At 50.4% G+C, this 13498-nt stretch overlaps 1 protein-coding gene across 2 annotated transcripts in view; it reads left to right on the top strand.

Moving 5' to 3' along the window:
• Positions 1-13498, top strand: part of LOC107527822 (TIAM Rac1 associated GEF 2) — an 81817-nt gene that overhangs the window by 66935 nt on the left and 1384 nt on the right. For both annotated transcript variants that reach the window (XM_087817707.1, XM_016200679.2), the window contains 11 exons: positions 870-1049; positions 3581-3649; positions 4189-4314; positions 5079-5187; positions 6174-6353; positions 8161-8279; positions 9242-9350; positions 10145-10203; positions 11049-11154; positions 11998-12085; positions 12446-12600. In XM_087817707.1, the coding sequence (XP_087673833.1) occupies positions 870-1049; positions 3581-3649; positions 4189-4314; positions 5079-5187; positions 6174-6353; positions 8161-8279; positions 9242-9350; positions 10145-10203; positions 11049-11154; positions 11998-12085; positions 12446-12600 (1300 nt within the window). The remainder of the gene's footprint in view (positions 1-869; positions 1050-3580; positions 3650-4188; positions 4315-5078; positions 5188-6173; positions 6354-8160; positions 8280-9241; positions 9351-10144; positions 10204-11048; positions 11155-11997; positions 12086-12445; positions 12601-13498) is intronic.

Raw genomic sequence — 13498 nt, forward strand, 5'->3', positions numbered from 1 at the left:
CCCCTGCTCCTCCTTGCCTCAATCTCTGTGATTCTGTTCCCAGTATTTGGAATGAGAACCTCCCCTTCCCCCAGCCCCTGGGTCTGGCACATGGCCGCTCGCCGCTTAGGACCCGGCCGAGGCTCCCCTTCCCCCTGCGGTTTCCCAGAGCCCGCCCATCCCTCTCTCCAGTACCCCCAGGCTTTGCTGTGTCACCTGCTCCCTGTCTGTGCCCCCTGTGGGGTTCTGACCCCTTCAGGGCAGGGGCCTTATCTTTCCTCTACGTCTCTGTCTCTGCTCCCATCTCTAGCATCTACAGCAGCTCAACTTTTACACTCGTGACTCTGCCACTGGCGGAGGACTGCAGAGCTAAATGGTCCGATTTGAGGGCAGAACTCCAAGTCCATTGTGGCCGAAGCATCCTACATTTACAGTGGCGCCGTGACCCTCCTGGGTCTCCCGGGGCTGTGTTGTATGGGAGACTGAGCTGTGTCAGGCCAACCATTGAGGGGACAGAGTGGGCCAGGTGGGGCTCTTGTGCCCTTAGTGAGCAGAACCACGACCTTAGAGCAGCCTCAACAGTGTCGCACAGGGTGAGCCCGGCGCCGCCTCTAGTTTTAGTACGAAAGAAGCATCTGTCCAACAGCCCGTGACAGTGACCACGCGTCAGGCGTAGGCACTGATGAGCGTAAGTTCAGACCTTCACTGCGGCCTCTTCAGTGCTGTCAGGGGTCTGTGGCTGACGAAACCACCTGCCCTGCGTGCGTTCCCCACGCGGTTCCTGAAAGGGCGCCGGGCAGTGATGGAGACGCTGTTCGTGTCCTTGGTGGGCAGCGGATAGTAATGGAAAGCGTCCTGTACATTGCTTCCCACCTCTTGTCCCCTCTCAGAGTGCTGAGCAGATCGCCGCGCTGTGCAGGAGTCTTAACGACACCCAGCCCAACAGCATGGAAGGGCAGAGGGAGAGCCAGGACCCGCCCCCGAGGCCCCTGGCCCGCCACCTGTCTGACGCGGATCGCCTCCGGAAAGTCATCCAGGAGCTGATGGACACGGAGAAGTCCTACGTGAAGGTAATGGGCGGCTGTCTGTGGTGGCCGGTGGCAGCGGGGCTCCCCGGGTGACTCCTGCCCGGGACCCCGCGTGCACACGGCAGACACCTGCTCCTTGAAGAGCTGGATTGCTGCAGAGGAGGGGAGGAGGGGTGAGGGTGCAGATGCTCGGAGGACTTGGGAAAGTTAGATTCCCGGCTCATTCTGTCACCAAGGCAGCTTTCGCTGTGGAAATAGATGTTCCGGTTTGCCATTTGCGATCATGGAAGGGAGTCGCTGGCTCGGTGAGGGGGTGGAGATCGCTTTAGGTGGGGGGCGCAAGGGCACCGCTGGGTGACAGGTGCCGAGACGGGCCCAGGACGCTGCCTGGTGGCGGTCGCTGCGGGACGGCTCCCACGCCGATGTGCTGTGATCACACAGGTGTTCCCACCCGAGCACGGGGGAGTTGCCCCGCATCGTCGGAGCCCAAAGAATTCACTTATCTGCCTCGGAAGCCCCCGGTTGGTGTCTGAGAAACAGTTCGTGAGGAATACAGGAGCTGGGGAGGCAGTTCTTTCGCTGGAAGCATTTGCCAAAGCTCTGGGACTGCACTGAGCTCACCCGGCGGCCGACTGCCGGCAGCATGGCCTGGGCGGCGGGCTGGGTGCGCAGGCCTGGTGTCGCCGCGGTCTGCGTGGCCTGGGCGGTCCCTCCGCCCCCCTCCGCCGGGCTCCGCGACAGCTGCGCCCCTGCGGCAGCTCTGACCTGCCGGGCCTTGAGTTAGACCTCGGCAGGGGCTTGCGCACGTACGTGGCTTCGCCTTTCTCCCCGAGACCAAGCTGAGCTTCGCCTTCCATTAATGTCACTGTCGTTTTATGTGGACTTTCCCAAAGGCCTCCCTCAGAGCGCCCAGGAGAATGACCCAGAGCCTCTCCTTTTGGTCCCACGGGGGAGGAAGGAAAGCTGCAGAGATGGCATCTTCATTTCATTGCCATCGCGTCTCATGGCACATCCAGTGCGGGGAGACGAGGTGAACACCCGGGGAGTCCAGACAGGACTCCTGAGTCCCCTGGGGGCCACGCGACCCTTCCCGGCAGCTCGTGCACTGTGGGTGTTCGAGGCTGCGGGGCCCTCTGACAGCTCGCGGGGGTCGTGGGGCTCCCACCGAGCGCCCGAGCCAAGGCCCTGTTTATTATCGTTACTGCATTTTGCTGTCAGGCCACACGGCAGTGGGAGGATCGTTTCTCATGATGCCGGGAGAGTAGAGATGGATGTCACGGCTGAAGTGGACAGAAAGGTCCCTTCCCTCTGCAAGAAACCCGCCCTTTGTCGTCTTAGGGCCCCAGGTGTCGCAGCCCTTTGGCCCCCGCGGGTCAGCGCAGCCCTGCCCCCGGTGTGTAAGTCCCCTGGGCAGCAGCAGCTGGCACGAGGAATGACAGCCGCCTGTCACTGTCGCTGACGAAATAACCATCACCTGCGATCTCTCGTGATTCCCACACACATTTCCATGTTTTAATTTCTTTCTGTTGCTGACATTTAACAGAGTTCTACTTGTTTTTCCTCTAACCCGGATCTGTGCATGTGACTTGGAAATTTGAACCTTTGTGTGTCCCTGAGCTGTGATTCAGTAACTTCTCACATCTCCCTGCTCGGGAGCAGCTGCTGAGGGCTGTGTGAGCGAGGGGAGGCCGGCAAGGTTTGACTGTGGACAGCACTCAGTGTCGCAGGCCTGTCCACCCGCTCTCAGGACCTGCGACAGGTTCTGGAGGCTTCAGGCTGGACAGAGCCCTCAGTTTCTCCCCTGGAAAATAAGAGAGGAAGAATTGACTTTGCTGTCAACCACTACTCCTATTTTAGGGTTCAGAGTTCTTCTGAATAAATGAAACAAGAAAAAGAAGTCTTTCCTATCACTTAATTACATCCCAGTCTTGGCTTCTAATTATTAAGTAAAAATACCCTTTATTTAAAGGGTTTTTAAATAATAACTCCCTTTATTTAAAGGGTTTTTAAATAGTCAACTCCCACTATTCTACACGGCTGGTTAGGCCATGAAACACGGCCTCGATTGTAGACTATGACCGCCACTGTTTGGGATTTTCCTCTTGCATTCGAATATGGGAGTTTGAAATTCTGTTAACACTTCCGCCCCAGAGTGGAAGAGCTGCCCGGGTCTTGTCCTGCCCCTTGGCTCCACGCTGGAGATGGCACCGTGTTCCCTGAGGCAGAGGAGGGAGCCGGGCAGCCAGCGGATGAGGTCACGGCCGATGGAGGGACCTTCTCTGCGGGGAGACGGTGCTCCTGCTGTAGTGGAAACAAGGATCCCGGTTCTGCCAATAAGAGATTTGCTAAAGCAGAGTAGGCGACCAGCTCTCGAGAAAACTGCGCCCCAGCTGCTGGATGGGTTGTGGTTTTAACCTTGAACTCAGCGAGCAGTCATAGCCACGTTTGGGGTCAAGAACCTCAACAAGACACGAGCTTCATCGTTCCTAATGCGAGTCTGGAGCTGTGGCCAGGTTGCTGGAAACTCGCATTTTAGAAACTTCAGTGTTAAAGACTCTTCCTCTGTCTTTTAGGATCTGAGCTGCCTCTTTGAATTATACCTGGAGCCACTTCAAAATGAGACCTTTCTTACCCAAGATGAGGTAAATGATCCCCTTCCCTCTGTCCTTCTGCTTGCCCTATAGCGGACCTCCTAGGAGAGTCTATCTACTGATTCCCAACATCCAGGACTTCAGGGTCTTCAGAGAGACCCAAGTGTGGCCGCCTCCACAGCCGTGGATGTGGCCTCTGTGGCATGAAGCAAAGTGGCACAGTCACAAATGCAAGGGGCGGTCCTGCCCTTTTTGTAGAGAAGGTGTGGCCAAAAATTACATTTTTTGTGCATGACATTTTAAGGTTAAATCACAGGAGTTATGTTCCTTTCTACTGACTTTCATTTTTCCCCAATTTGAATTCTGAAAATTTTGCATCCACTTAAAAAGTTATTTTAGCATTACGGGACCAGAGCTGTAAATTCTCTGTGTAAAAAGTACACCTCATAATGAATTTTCTGTATTCTTTAAAGGAGCGATTTCTGTCTGCTTCTCTGCAAATGGCTCGTGATCTGTGTGTGCACTGGAGCATTAACGTGGGTTTAGATCTCCGTTGCTAACACCCTTTTCAAATCCCGGTTTTCACGTAGATGGAGTCACTTTTCGGAAGTTTGCCAGAGATGCTCGAATTTCAGAAGGTGTTTCTGGAGACTCTGGAGGATGGGATTTCAGCGTCCTCTGACTTTAACGCACTTGAAACCCCCTCGCAGTTTAGAGTAAGTATTTTAGTCTTGGTCTAAAGCAGAGAGTGGTGGGGACAGTGTGGAATTTTCCCTTGGAAAAGCATTTGCTGTCCCCGGGCTACGCACAGGATACATTTAGCACTGTTTCCCTGGGGCAGGTGGAAAGCGTGGGCCACGTTGGTCCCGCAGTCGGTGCTCAGGTGACCAGAAGTCTGTGCAGCGAGGTTTCTGGGCCCGGTGCCTGGGCGGTGTCCGGGCTTCCACTCAAGGCACCTAAAGGGTGTGCAGGTCTCTGATCCTGGAGCACCTGCTGCCCCGACTCTTCACCTGCGTGGCCATGGGACCCTGGGATGAAGAGATGGGTACACTGTCCTGTGGAGCCCCGTCTCCCACGTGAGCACCGCAGGGAAGGCACAGCGAGGCCCAGGGAGGGACACGGCTGACATTGTGCATCCCACGCAAGGCAGAGTCAGCTTCCCTCGAGAGCCTCTCGGCTCATTTCCGTCCCTCTGTCAGATCCATTTTATAGAACTTACTCTCGTCCTTGGATTGCACGCCGTGTCTGTGGGCTCCTCTGTCGGGGGTCCCCCAGACCTGCTGGGGGATCGCCCAGCTGTGCTGTGTCTGCTGGGCTCCTGGGGCCGTCGGGCTTGTTCCCGTTGGTGATTCCTCCAGGCATTAGGGCTCTGGTGTCTGAAAGGCAAGTGCCCCGGAGACGCCAGAGCCGTCAGCTGCCTCGCCAGCACCCGCAGACGCCGACTGAACCGCGTCTGACCGACTTCTCCCCCCCTTTCTAGAAATTACTGTTCTCCCTGGGAGGCTCTTTCCTTTACTATGCCGACCACTTCAAGCTGTACAGCGGATTCTGTGCCAATCACATTAAAGTGCAGAAGGTCCTAGAGCGAGGTGAGTTGCTCCTGACTTTGGAAGCTGTGCTTTTTGTATTTTTAATTGTTAACGAAGAATAAACGTGTGTCTGACAAGTAGCAACAAGTGCAATTTTAATGGGTCGCGTTCCATTCCTGACCCTGAAGCTGACACAGACATTAAAGGGAATGTTTTTATTTCAACCTGTTGGTGAAAGTGAACACCTGTCCCGAGAGCGGAGTGTGGCTTTGCCGCGTCACACTTCGCTGTTAAATTACATTGGATTCTTTTTCGCCGGATTCCTTGATCTAAAAACTTGGGACCGTAAGCCCCTGGTTGGGGGTAGGACATGTACACTGTTTCCTTCCTTTCCTGTAACCTCACTCTCAGCCCCAGAAATCACTGCGACCCCCACCGGCAAGCTCACGAGAAGCGAGGTAACTAAGAGTAAAGCGTCTTTGGTAGAACTGGGAAAACTCACACTTGTTACAGCTCACTTCCTGCCACTGACGTACCTCATCTCGCCCCGCTTCTGTCATATTACTTCATTTTATTGGCTTCCATTGAAGACTTTTACTTTTTTAAGTCCAAGTAGACCTGGGTGGTCAACCCTCGTGGCTCTTCCCTCAGCCGACAGCCGGCGTCACTCTGTGGCGCTGACAGATGCCTGAGCCTTGGGCTCTGACCTGCAGCGGGGCGCTGGGGGCCGGCAGCCGGGCGTCGATCACTTGGGCCTGCAGTCGTGGGCCGGCCGGTCGTCCAGTCTGGAAAGAGGGCTCCTCTTCGGTGCCGGACTGTGCTCCTCCCGCAGCTCGGGAGCTCCCTTTGCCCGTGGATTCACACTGGGGTGCCGAATCCGGGCTGACAGCTGGGCGCCTGACCCCCGATGCACTGGGCACTTTACTCCGCACCGGCGTTGGGAGGACTGTGGACGTGGCCGACCTGTAACTCCGTTAAACACTAAGTGAATGGAAGCGAAGCGTCCCACTGTGCTCTCCTAAGGGTCTCTTACCGTGTGCTTGCAGCTAAAACTGACAACGCCTTCAAGGCCTTCCTGGATGCCCGGAACCCCACCAAGCAGCACTCGTCCACGCTGGAGTCCTACCTCATCAAGCCCGTGCAGAGAGTGCTCAAGTACCCGCTGCTGCTCCGGGAGCTGGTGTCCCTGATGGACCACGACAGCGAGGAGCACTACCACCTGACAGGTGAGGCCGGGGCACGCTCGTGCGGGGCTGCTGAGCTGCAGCTCGCCCCTCGTGCTCCAAAACATTTCAGCACTACGATCGCTCACCTCAGGTATAATTTTAGTATGTGGAAAAAGCTAGATATAGGGCCATCCCTACAGATGGCAAAAATGTTCTCCCTGGAGTTAGCCCCAAGCCCACCTGGAGGGATGAGTCCATTTTCATTGTTAAAAGGTAATTTTTAAATTAGCCCAGTGGTGCGAGATGGGTCCGTGCAGGTCGCTTGCTCAGCAGGCAGCCGTGAGAACCGGAAACCAGGCCTCTCTCCTTCCCTGAAGGGCTGCGGCCTCCAATATGTTGGGTGCGGCTCCACCTTGTGGAAATCTGCGAGCAGAGCCGGACTCGGAAACAAACTCCTAAGGACGGATGATACTTTTTTTAAAAAATTAACTTCATTGTTGAAAGTATTAGATACTGAGGGGACACATCTTCTCTTGTCACCTCGGAAACTGTCAGCCTAATGTACAGTTTGTCCCTTACACAGAGGCCCTCGGTTTGATGGCAGTGTCCCTGAAGGAGAGGCTGAGCTGGATGAGAGAGAAACAGGGACTGCTGTCCAGGTCCCAACTAGGGCCAACCAAGCGACATGTAATAAACCCCTGGAGACTGAAAAACTTAACACATGTTACTGTTACTGAATAATAAACCGAGAAGAGTGTAAATTAAAGGGGCTCCTTTACTTCAACAAGAACAAAAGATTTTTTGCATGAAAGTTAAATTATACAAGTAAATGATACAAGTTATGATTAGTGTTCCAGTTACTGTGTGTAAAGTTCATTTTGCATCAGGATGATCTTTCAAAGGCTTCTTTTGAAAATACTGCCTTCCAGCCCTCCCTCCAGACTCAGTCAAAATGCTGCCAAGAGAACAAAGCATGAGGTGACCTGACATTTTTGCTTTTGAACTTTGACAAAATCACCTTGTCCCTCACAGCCTGTGTAAAAAGTTACAAATACCATGCATAAATGCAAACAGTTTCTCTGGCAATTGAGCATTTGCAGAGACATTTGTAAACTCTTGTTAAAAACTTACGGATCACAATTGCACTAACTGGTCTAGGACGAGAGGCAAAATTTAGCTGCAGGTGCCTCATGGCCAGCCTTGGGTTTCAGTGTCAGCCCCACTCATTTTGCTCTGTGGGAATCGGGCAGACTACTTAACCCTTCTGCACCTCAGCTTTCTCATCTGTAAAACGGGATTGATTACAGTTCCTAGAGTCATCGAGTTATTGTGGGGATTAAATGAGATGATTCACATCAATTGCCTTTCATAGTACATGACAGAAAGTGCTCAATAAATAGTAGCTGTTATTATGGATACTTTTTACTTCCTTTTTAACTTACTGCCTCATTTCAAAGAGCATTTGGGTCAGAAGAGAATTCTGTTCATTATAATAACTGATTATAATGGTCTGTTTGGGTCAAACCTGAATAGTGCTGTGAGAACTGGTCTCGAATCCTGGCCTAAATCTCTTTTTAAAAAAAAAAAAAATGTTTTAATTGATTTCGCAGAGGGAGAGAGAGAGAAACTTCAATGATGGGAGAGTCATTGATCGGCTGCCTCCTGCATGGCCCCCACTGGGGATCGAGCCCACAACCCAGGCACGTGCCCTGACCAGGAATTGAACTGCAATCTCTTGGATCCAAGATCAACGCTCAACCGCTGAGCCACGCCGGCTGGACCTGGCTTAAATCTTGAGCTTTTTCATTACAGCTGTTGGATAGGATTTATGACAAACATGAAATAAATAGGATTTCCTGTTTTGCAGAAGCACTGAAGGCAATGGAAAAAGTAGCAAGCCACATCAACGAGATGCAGAAGATATACGAGGATTACGGGACCGTGTTCGACCAGCTCGTGGCGGAGCAGAGCGGAACAGAGAAGGAGGTCAGTGGGATTTCTGCGATCCCAGACGCTTCGTGCTCTGGGTCTACAGGTGACCTGCAGACCAGGCCGCCCCGCGAGGGCTTTCCCTGAGAACATGCCTAAAATTCTCATTTTGATCTCAATGCTCATAATAAACCAGCCACACAGTTTAGGTATAAAGAACAAATTCATTACATGGGTTTAAAAATGGAACCTTATGTCAACACTGTAGAAAAGAAAACAAGAAAGGTCTGAGCTCTTCCTCCTTTGCTGTGGGCATCGGGCGAGACCTTCCCAGAGGCGGCACTGGCTGGGGAGCACGGGCTGGCAGGCAGGATGGCGGGGAAGTGGGGGCCAGCACCTGGAGACGCTCGAGGGCTTGTTCTCTTTTCTGTCTTAGCGTGAAACACTGGTGGCTGCCTCCTGACTTAAAAAAGTAGTTTAAGTGGAACTTGACAGTTTCTCTATTTTTTTCCAGCTGATTACTAAATTTAAAATCTTGAGCTTTAAAAGTCTCCATATAAGAAGTGATGTAGTTTAAGTAGAAAAAGGCAAGAACAGAAAACAGCTGGAGTTTAACTTTTTATTACAGTCATTTTCAACGTTGGTACTTTTTTATCAGCAGGCCCAGTGTAGTTCATGGATTAGAGACGGAAACTGTGCTAGATCCTGGGGAATATTAACAAAGGCACTTGGACGAACCCCGACCTTGCGGTGGAGTTAACGCTGTGGGCAAGAGGCCCATCTTACCCACATGTGATATGTGCACTGAAGCAAAAGGCCTTCACAGTAGTTACTTTTCCAACAGTTTGATGCTAATTAGCTCATATTTTCAAAACCTCTGCTATTTAAGGCCCCATGTTTATAGGGAACTTGCAAATCCAACGGAATGTACTTGCCTGTTAGCAGTGACCACACATACGTGATTCACCCTCCAACACGCAACTACCTAGGATTTCCACGTCTCCCCTCCTGTTTTTCAGGTAACAGAACTTTCGATGGGGGAGCTTCTGATGCACTCGACTGTCACCTGGCTGAACCCGTTTCTGTCTCTAGGAAAAGCCAGAAAGGACCTTGAGCTCACAGTGTTTGGTAAGTATTCATCCACAGGCTGTACACCAAGAGGCTGGCCATAATGAACTTGCTAAACCCACCAGTCCAGCCGGCTCCCCATTTCCAGGAGCCAGAATCAGAGTTTTTGACTTGACCACTTAAAGCTCCATCGCTTTGCATCCTCCCATCTCGTCCTGTCTGCTGCTCGGCTTAGAGGTTCTCTCCCCTGTTGCAGGGACAGAGCTCTGAGGCTATTTTATTTTTTTAAATATGTTTTTATTTCAGAGAGAGGGAGGGAGAGGGAGAGACAGAGAAACATCAATGATGAGAGTCACTGATCGGCTGCCTCCTGCACCCCCCCCTGGGGATCAAGCCGGCAACCCAGGCATGTGCCCTGACCGGGAATCGAATCTCGACCTCCTGGTTCCTTGGCTGATGCTCAACCGCTGAGCCACGCCGGCCGGGCTCGAGGCTGTTTTGAAACCTGCTATCTTAATAGTTTGCTGCACTTTAAAATGTCTTATTCTCGCTGAGAGCCGGCTCAGTGAGCATAGGGGGTGCATTCTCTCTCAGGCTTCAATAAAACAGAACAAGAATTTTTTTTTTTTAAATGACAGCATCTACTTCAGATAATAGCTTTTACATAAACAGGTACTTCTGCATAATTCAGCTATGAACGGAGGAAGTACGAGTTAGTCACTCGTGTGCTGGCACAGCGAGATCCTGGAGCTTCCTAAGTTTGAAGAGCTTTGTTCTATTAAACATTCAGCTCTAATTCCACCTTGAAGAGTCTGTAGAAAATAATGGAAGACTTTTTCTTTCCTTTTCTTTAGTTTTTAAGAGAGCTGTCATACTGGTTTATAAAGAAAACTGCAAACTGAAAAAGAAATTGGTAAGACAAGAATTAATTTTAATTAAAGTTACCATTTCATGGCTGTATTTTCCGATTAATGTTGAACTGAGAAGCTGGGTAAGAACCCAGGCACCACTAACTGCTGTTACTTCTCCCCGGGCTAATAACCAAGTCAGACACTCAAGGTGTTTCTTAATCTCCCCACAAAAGATTCGGTTTTAAAAGATGTAGACAAATGCCCATGCTGGGCCTACGTAGAAAATCAGCTTTTATGTCCCTGAAAATGGCCCAGGTTTGCTCCAAACACAAGTCTTTGGTGTGTTTTCAAATAACTTTCACCTTGATTCAAAAAATTAAAAAAAATAAAATCAAGCTGTGGATACTATAAGCGAGGGGTGGGTAACTTCTGGCCCGCAGGCCGTAGACAGCCCATAAAATCATTTGGTCTGGTCCTGCCAAGGCAACCACAGGCGGGACTCAAAATTCAATAAATTGAGGAGCTTTTTTTCATAGCTAATTTTTAAGTTGATAGTTTTGTATAGCCTGCGAATGATGTTATAAATATCTAAATGGCCCTTGGCAGAAAAAAGGTTCCCCAGCCCTGATCTAAGCCATCAGCTTCCCATCAGAGATGATATGAAGACACAGAAGGGATGACTGTCATTCTTACTTGGAAACCTAGAACTCTGCTTCCCAAACCATGGCGCTTCCCTGTCCCCTGCCCAGTCTGTGCGCCCCTGGAGAACGGGGCACGCCAGAGCTGGGCAGCCCGCACACCCGCACAGCCGCGAGGGGCCCGGCCCCGGGGAGCCCACGGCGTCCACTGTGCCCCCTCCCACCGAGAGCTTGCCCTAACACTTTCCTTGGGGACTTTCCCATTACAGCCCTCGAACTCCCGGCCTACACACAGCTCTGCTGACTTGGACCCGTTTAAGTTTCGCTGGCTGATCCCCATATCTGCGCTTCAGGTCAGGCTGGGGAACACAGCAGGTGAGTGTTCCTGCAGTACAGTGCCAGAAACACATCTCAGGAGACTTACTGGGATTGTGGGACGAGACGCAGGAAAGAACCTCGGGGAAAATTTTGATGTTTTATGGGCCAGGAAAAATAAGGATGTTTTCTCATAGACTGTTAGCCAAATACCTTTCTTCATTATTTCCTTATTTTTACTATCAATACTTTCTCAACGTTTATCCTTGACACCCTAAAATTTGTTAAGGAAACAAAGGTCCACCAATTTAAGTTTTTATAAATTTAGATACACAAGGAAATTCTTTAAGCAGTATCATAAATGATGCAAAAACAAGAAAATAATCTTCCACCTGTAAAACACTGAGAGATCCTTCCAGAACACCCGTGTTCTGGTGACAGTGCCTCTGGTGATGGGTAGGACCAGCGGGCTTGGGCACGCAGTGACATTCCGGGTCCCTCTTTACTTTCTGCCTGGGTGCTGACGCTTTCCAGAACATGACTGTATCCGGGGCTGGCCTCTCTCAGATCCCCAAGCACATCCTCTTTACTGTTCCTTCCAAGGAATGGGGTTGGAAAGACCCATTTTACCTTTTCCCCAGAGAAATGGAACCAGGGACAGGGAGGGAGCACTAAAGGATTGAAAACTTCAGGAGGAAATGTGAAAAGTAACTAAAAAGTATTTAACTTTTTGTAAGTATTTGTGAAAGTCACACATAGAAGGAACCACATGATGAGAACCAGGGTTGGGAATATTTGATGTTTTAAGAAGCGACTCCATGATGAGCTTTAAACTTCATAAGTGCTCCTAACCGGGCTCTCTGGCAAAGCCGTAGACTGTTGTTTCTCTCACCTTTTACTCAGGGACAGAAAACAGTTCCATATGGGAGCTGATCCACACGAAGTCAGAAACAGAGGGGCGGCCGGAAACCATCTTCCAGCTGTGCTGCAGGTGGGACTGACCAGAATGAAAGCCGGTGGCAGTGAGATGCAGTGATGGGCTCTTAACAAGGAGGTTGACTGTTAGTGCTCCCCTGACTTCCTGAGACGTCAGGATCACCCCCACCCCCTCAAGGGGCAGCTGCGGCTCTAGAACAGAACACATTGGTTAAAAACATGCCCAAGCCCTAGTGCTCCATGGACTCAGCTCTCGCTCCTTTGTAAGTGAGGAGACCAAGACGCACAGAGGTTGCGAGTGCTGCCAGTCTGTCCTGAGAGCGGTGAGGTGCCACGGCAGGGCCAGGGGACGGGCAGGAAGCATGAGGACACTGGACACTAATGCTCTTTTTTCTCTCCCTTCCCGCCCCACCAGTGACGGTGAAAGCAAAACCAACATCGTCAAGGTGATTCGATCTATCCTGAGGGAGAACTTCAGGCGGCACATAAAGAGTGAACTACCCCTGGAGAAAGCCTGCAAGGACCGCCTGGTGCCCCTTAAGAACCGTGTTCCCGTTTCAGCCAAACTAGGTGAGCGCTTGGCTAGCGTCGGGTCTTCAGAACACTGAGCTCCTGGGGGAGGAGACAGGCTCCTGTAACCGTGAGAAGTCATCACTCTGTAACTTACCAGTAACTGGAAGCTCTAAACCAAGCACCCCAATAACGGGCTGGTGTCACAGCAGTGGCAGCTCAGTTTCCTTTTAAGAAACCTAAACATGCCTCCTGCTCCCACACCTCCTTTTACAAAATACAATCACCCCAACCCCAGTTCCTCTTACCACCAGCAGACACTTAATGGATTAAGTTCAAGAAACCTAAATACTCCCTTATCCAATCAGGTCAGCAGGTAGATGTTGTAAATCAGGCTGTTCTTGCAGCTTCTGCCTGTTTCTAAAATTTCAGCTCAAGTTTTTACAATCTTCTTTCTATAGCAACTGTTTTGTTATTACCTTTGACCTTATTTTTACTCTTACAAAATCCATGTGTATCTTTTTTGGTCACAGTGTGACCTCTTCAAATTTACTGTATATTTTCTATTTTTTTCTTTCTCGCCAAAATAAGCCATTGAAAATATGCTGCTGTCTGCAGAAGTACCACTAGAGCTCCTTTTCCCTTCAACCCAAGAGAAATGAATTAAACACACACAAATAATTATTCATGTTAAATCTCTGCAAGTTGGTTAGAAATTCCAGTAGATGCAGTTCTGTGAGCAAGAAAGAGCATTTTTCCACTTTTAATTAAGCAGCCAGAGGACGAAACAAGGTGAGAAGGTAGGTATAGGGATACGGTGTAATCTTGGTTATCAAGTTACACAGTTTAGTGAAGAAAAGGAACCTAGATTTTTAACTAACTTGGCAATTTATCCATTAGCAAAATAAGAATCCTAGCCCTTATGGTAGTTTATAGCTTATTTTTCTAACTAAATAAT

Source organism: Miniopterus natalensis, chromosome 5 (genome assembly GCF_054644295.1).
Source record: "Miniopterus natalensis isolate mMinNat1 chromosome 5, mMinNat1.hap1, whole genome shotgun sequence".
NCBI lineage: Eukaryota > Metazoa > Chordata > Mammalia > Chiroptera > Miniopteridae > Miniopterus > Miniopterus natalensis.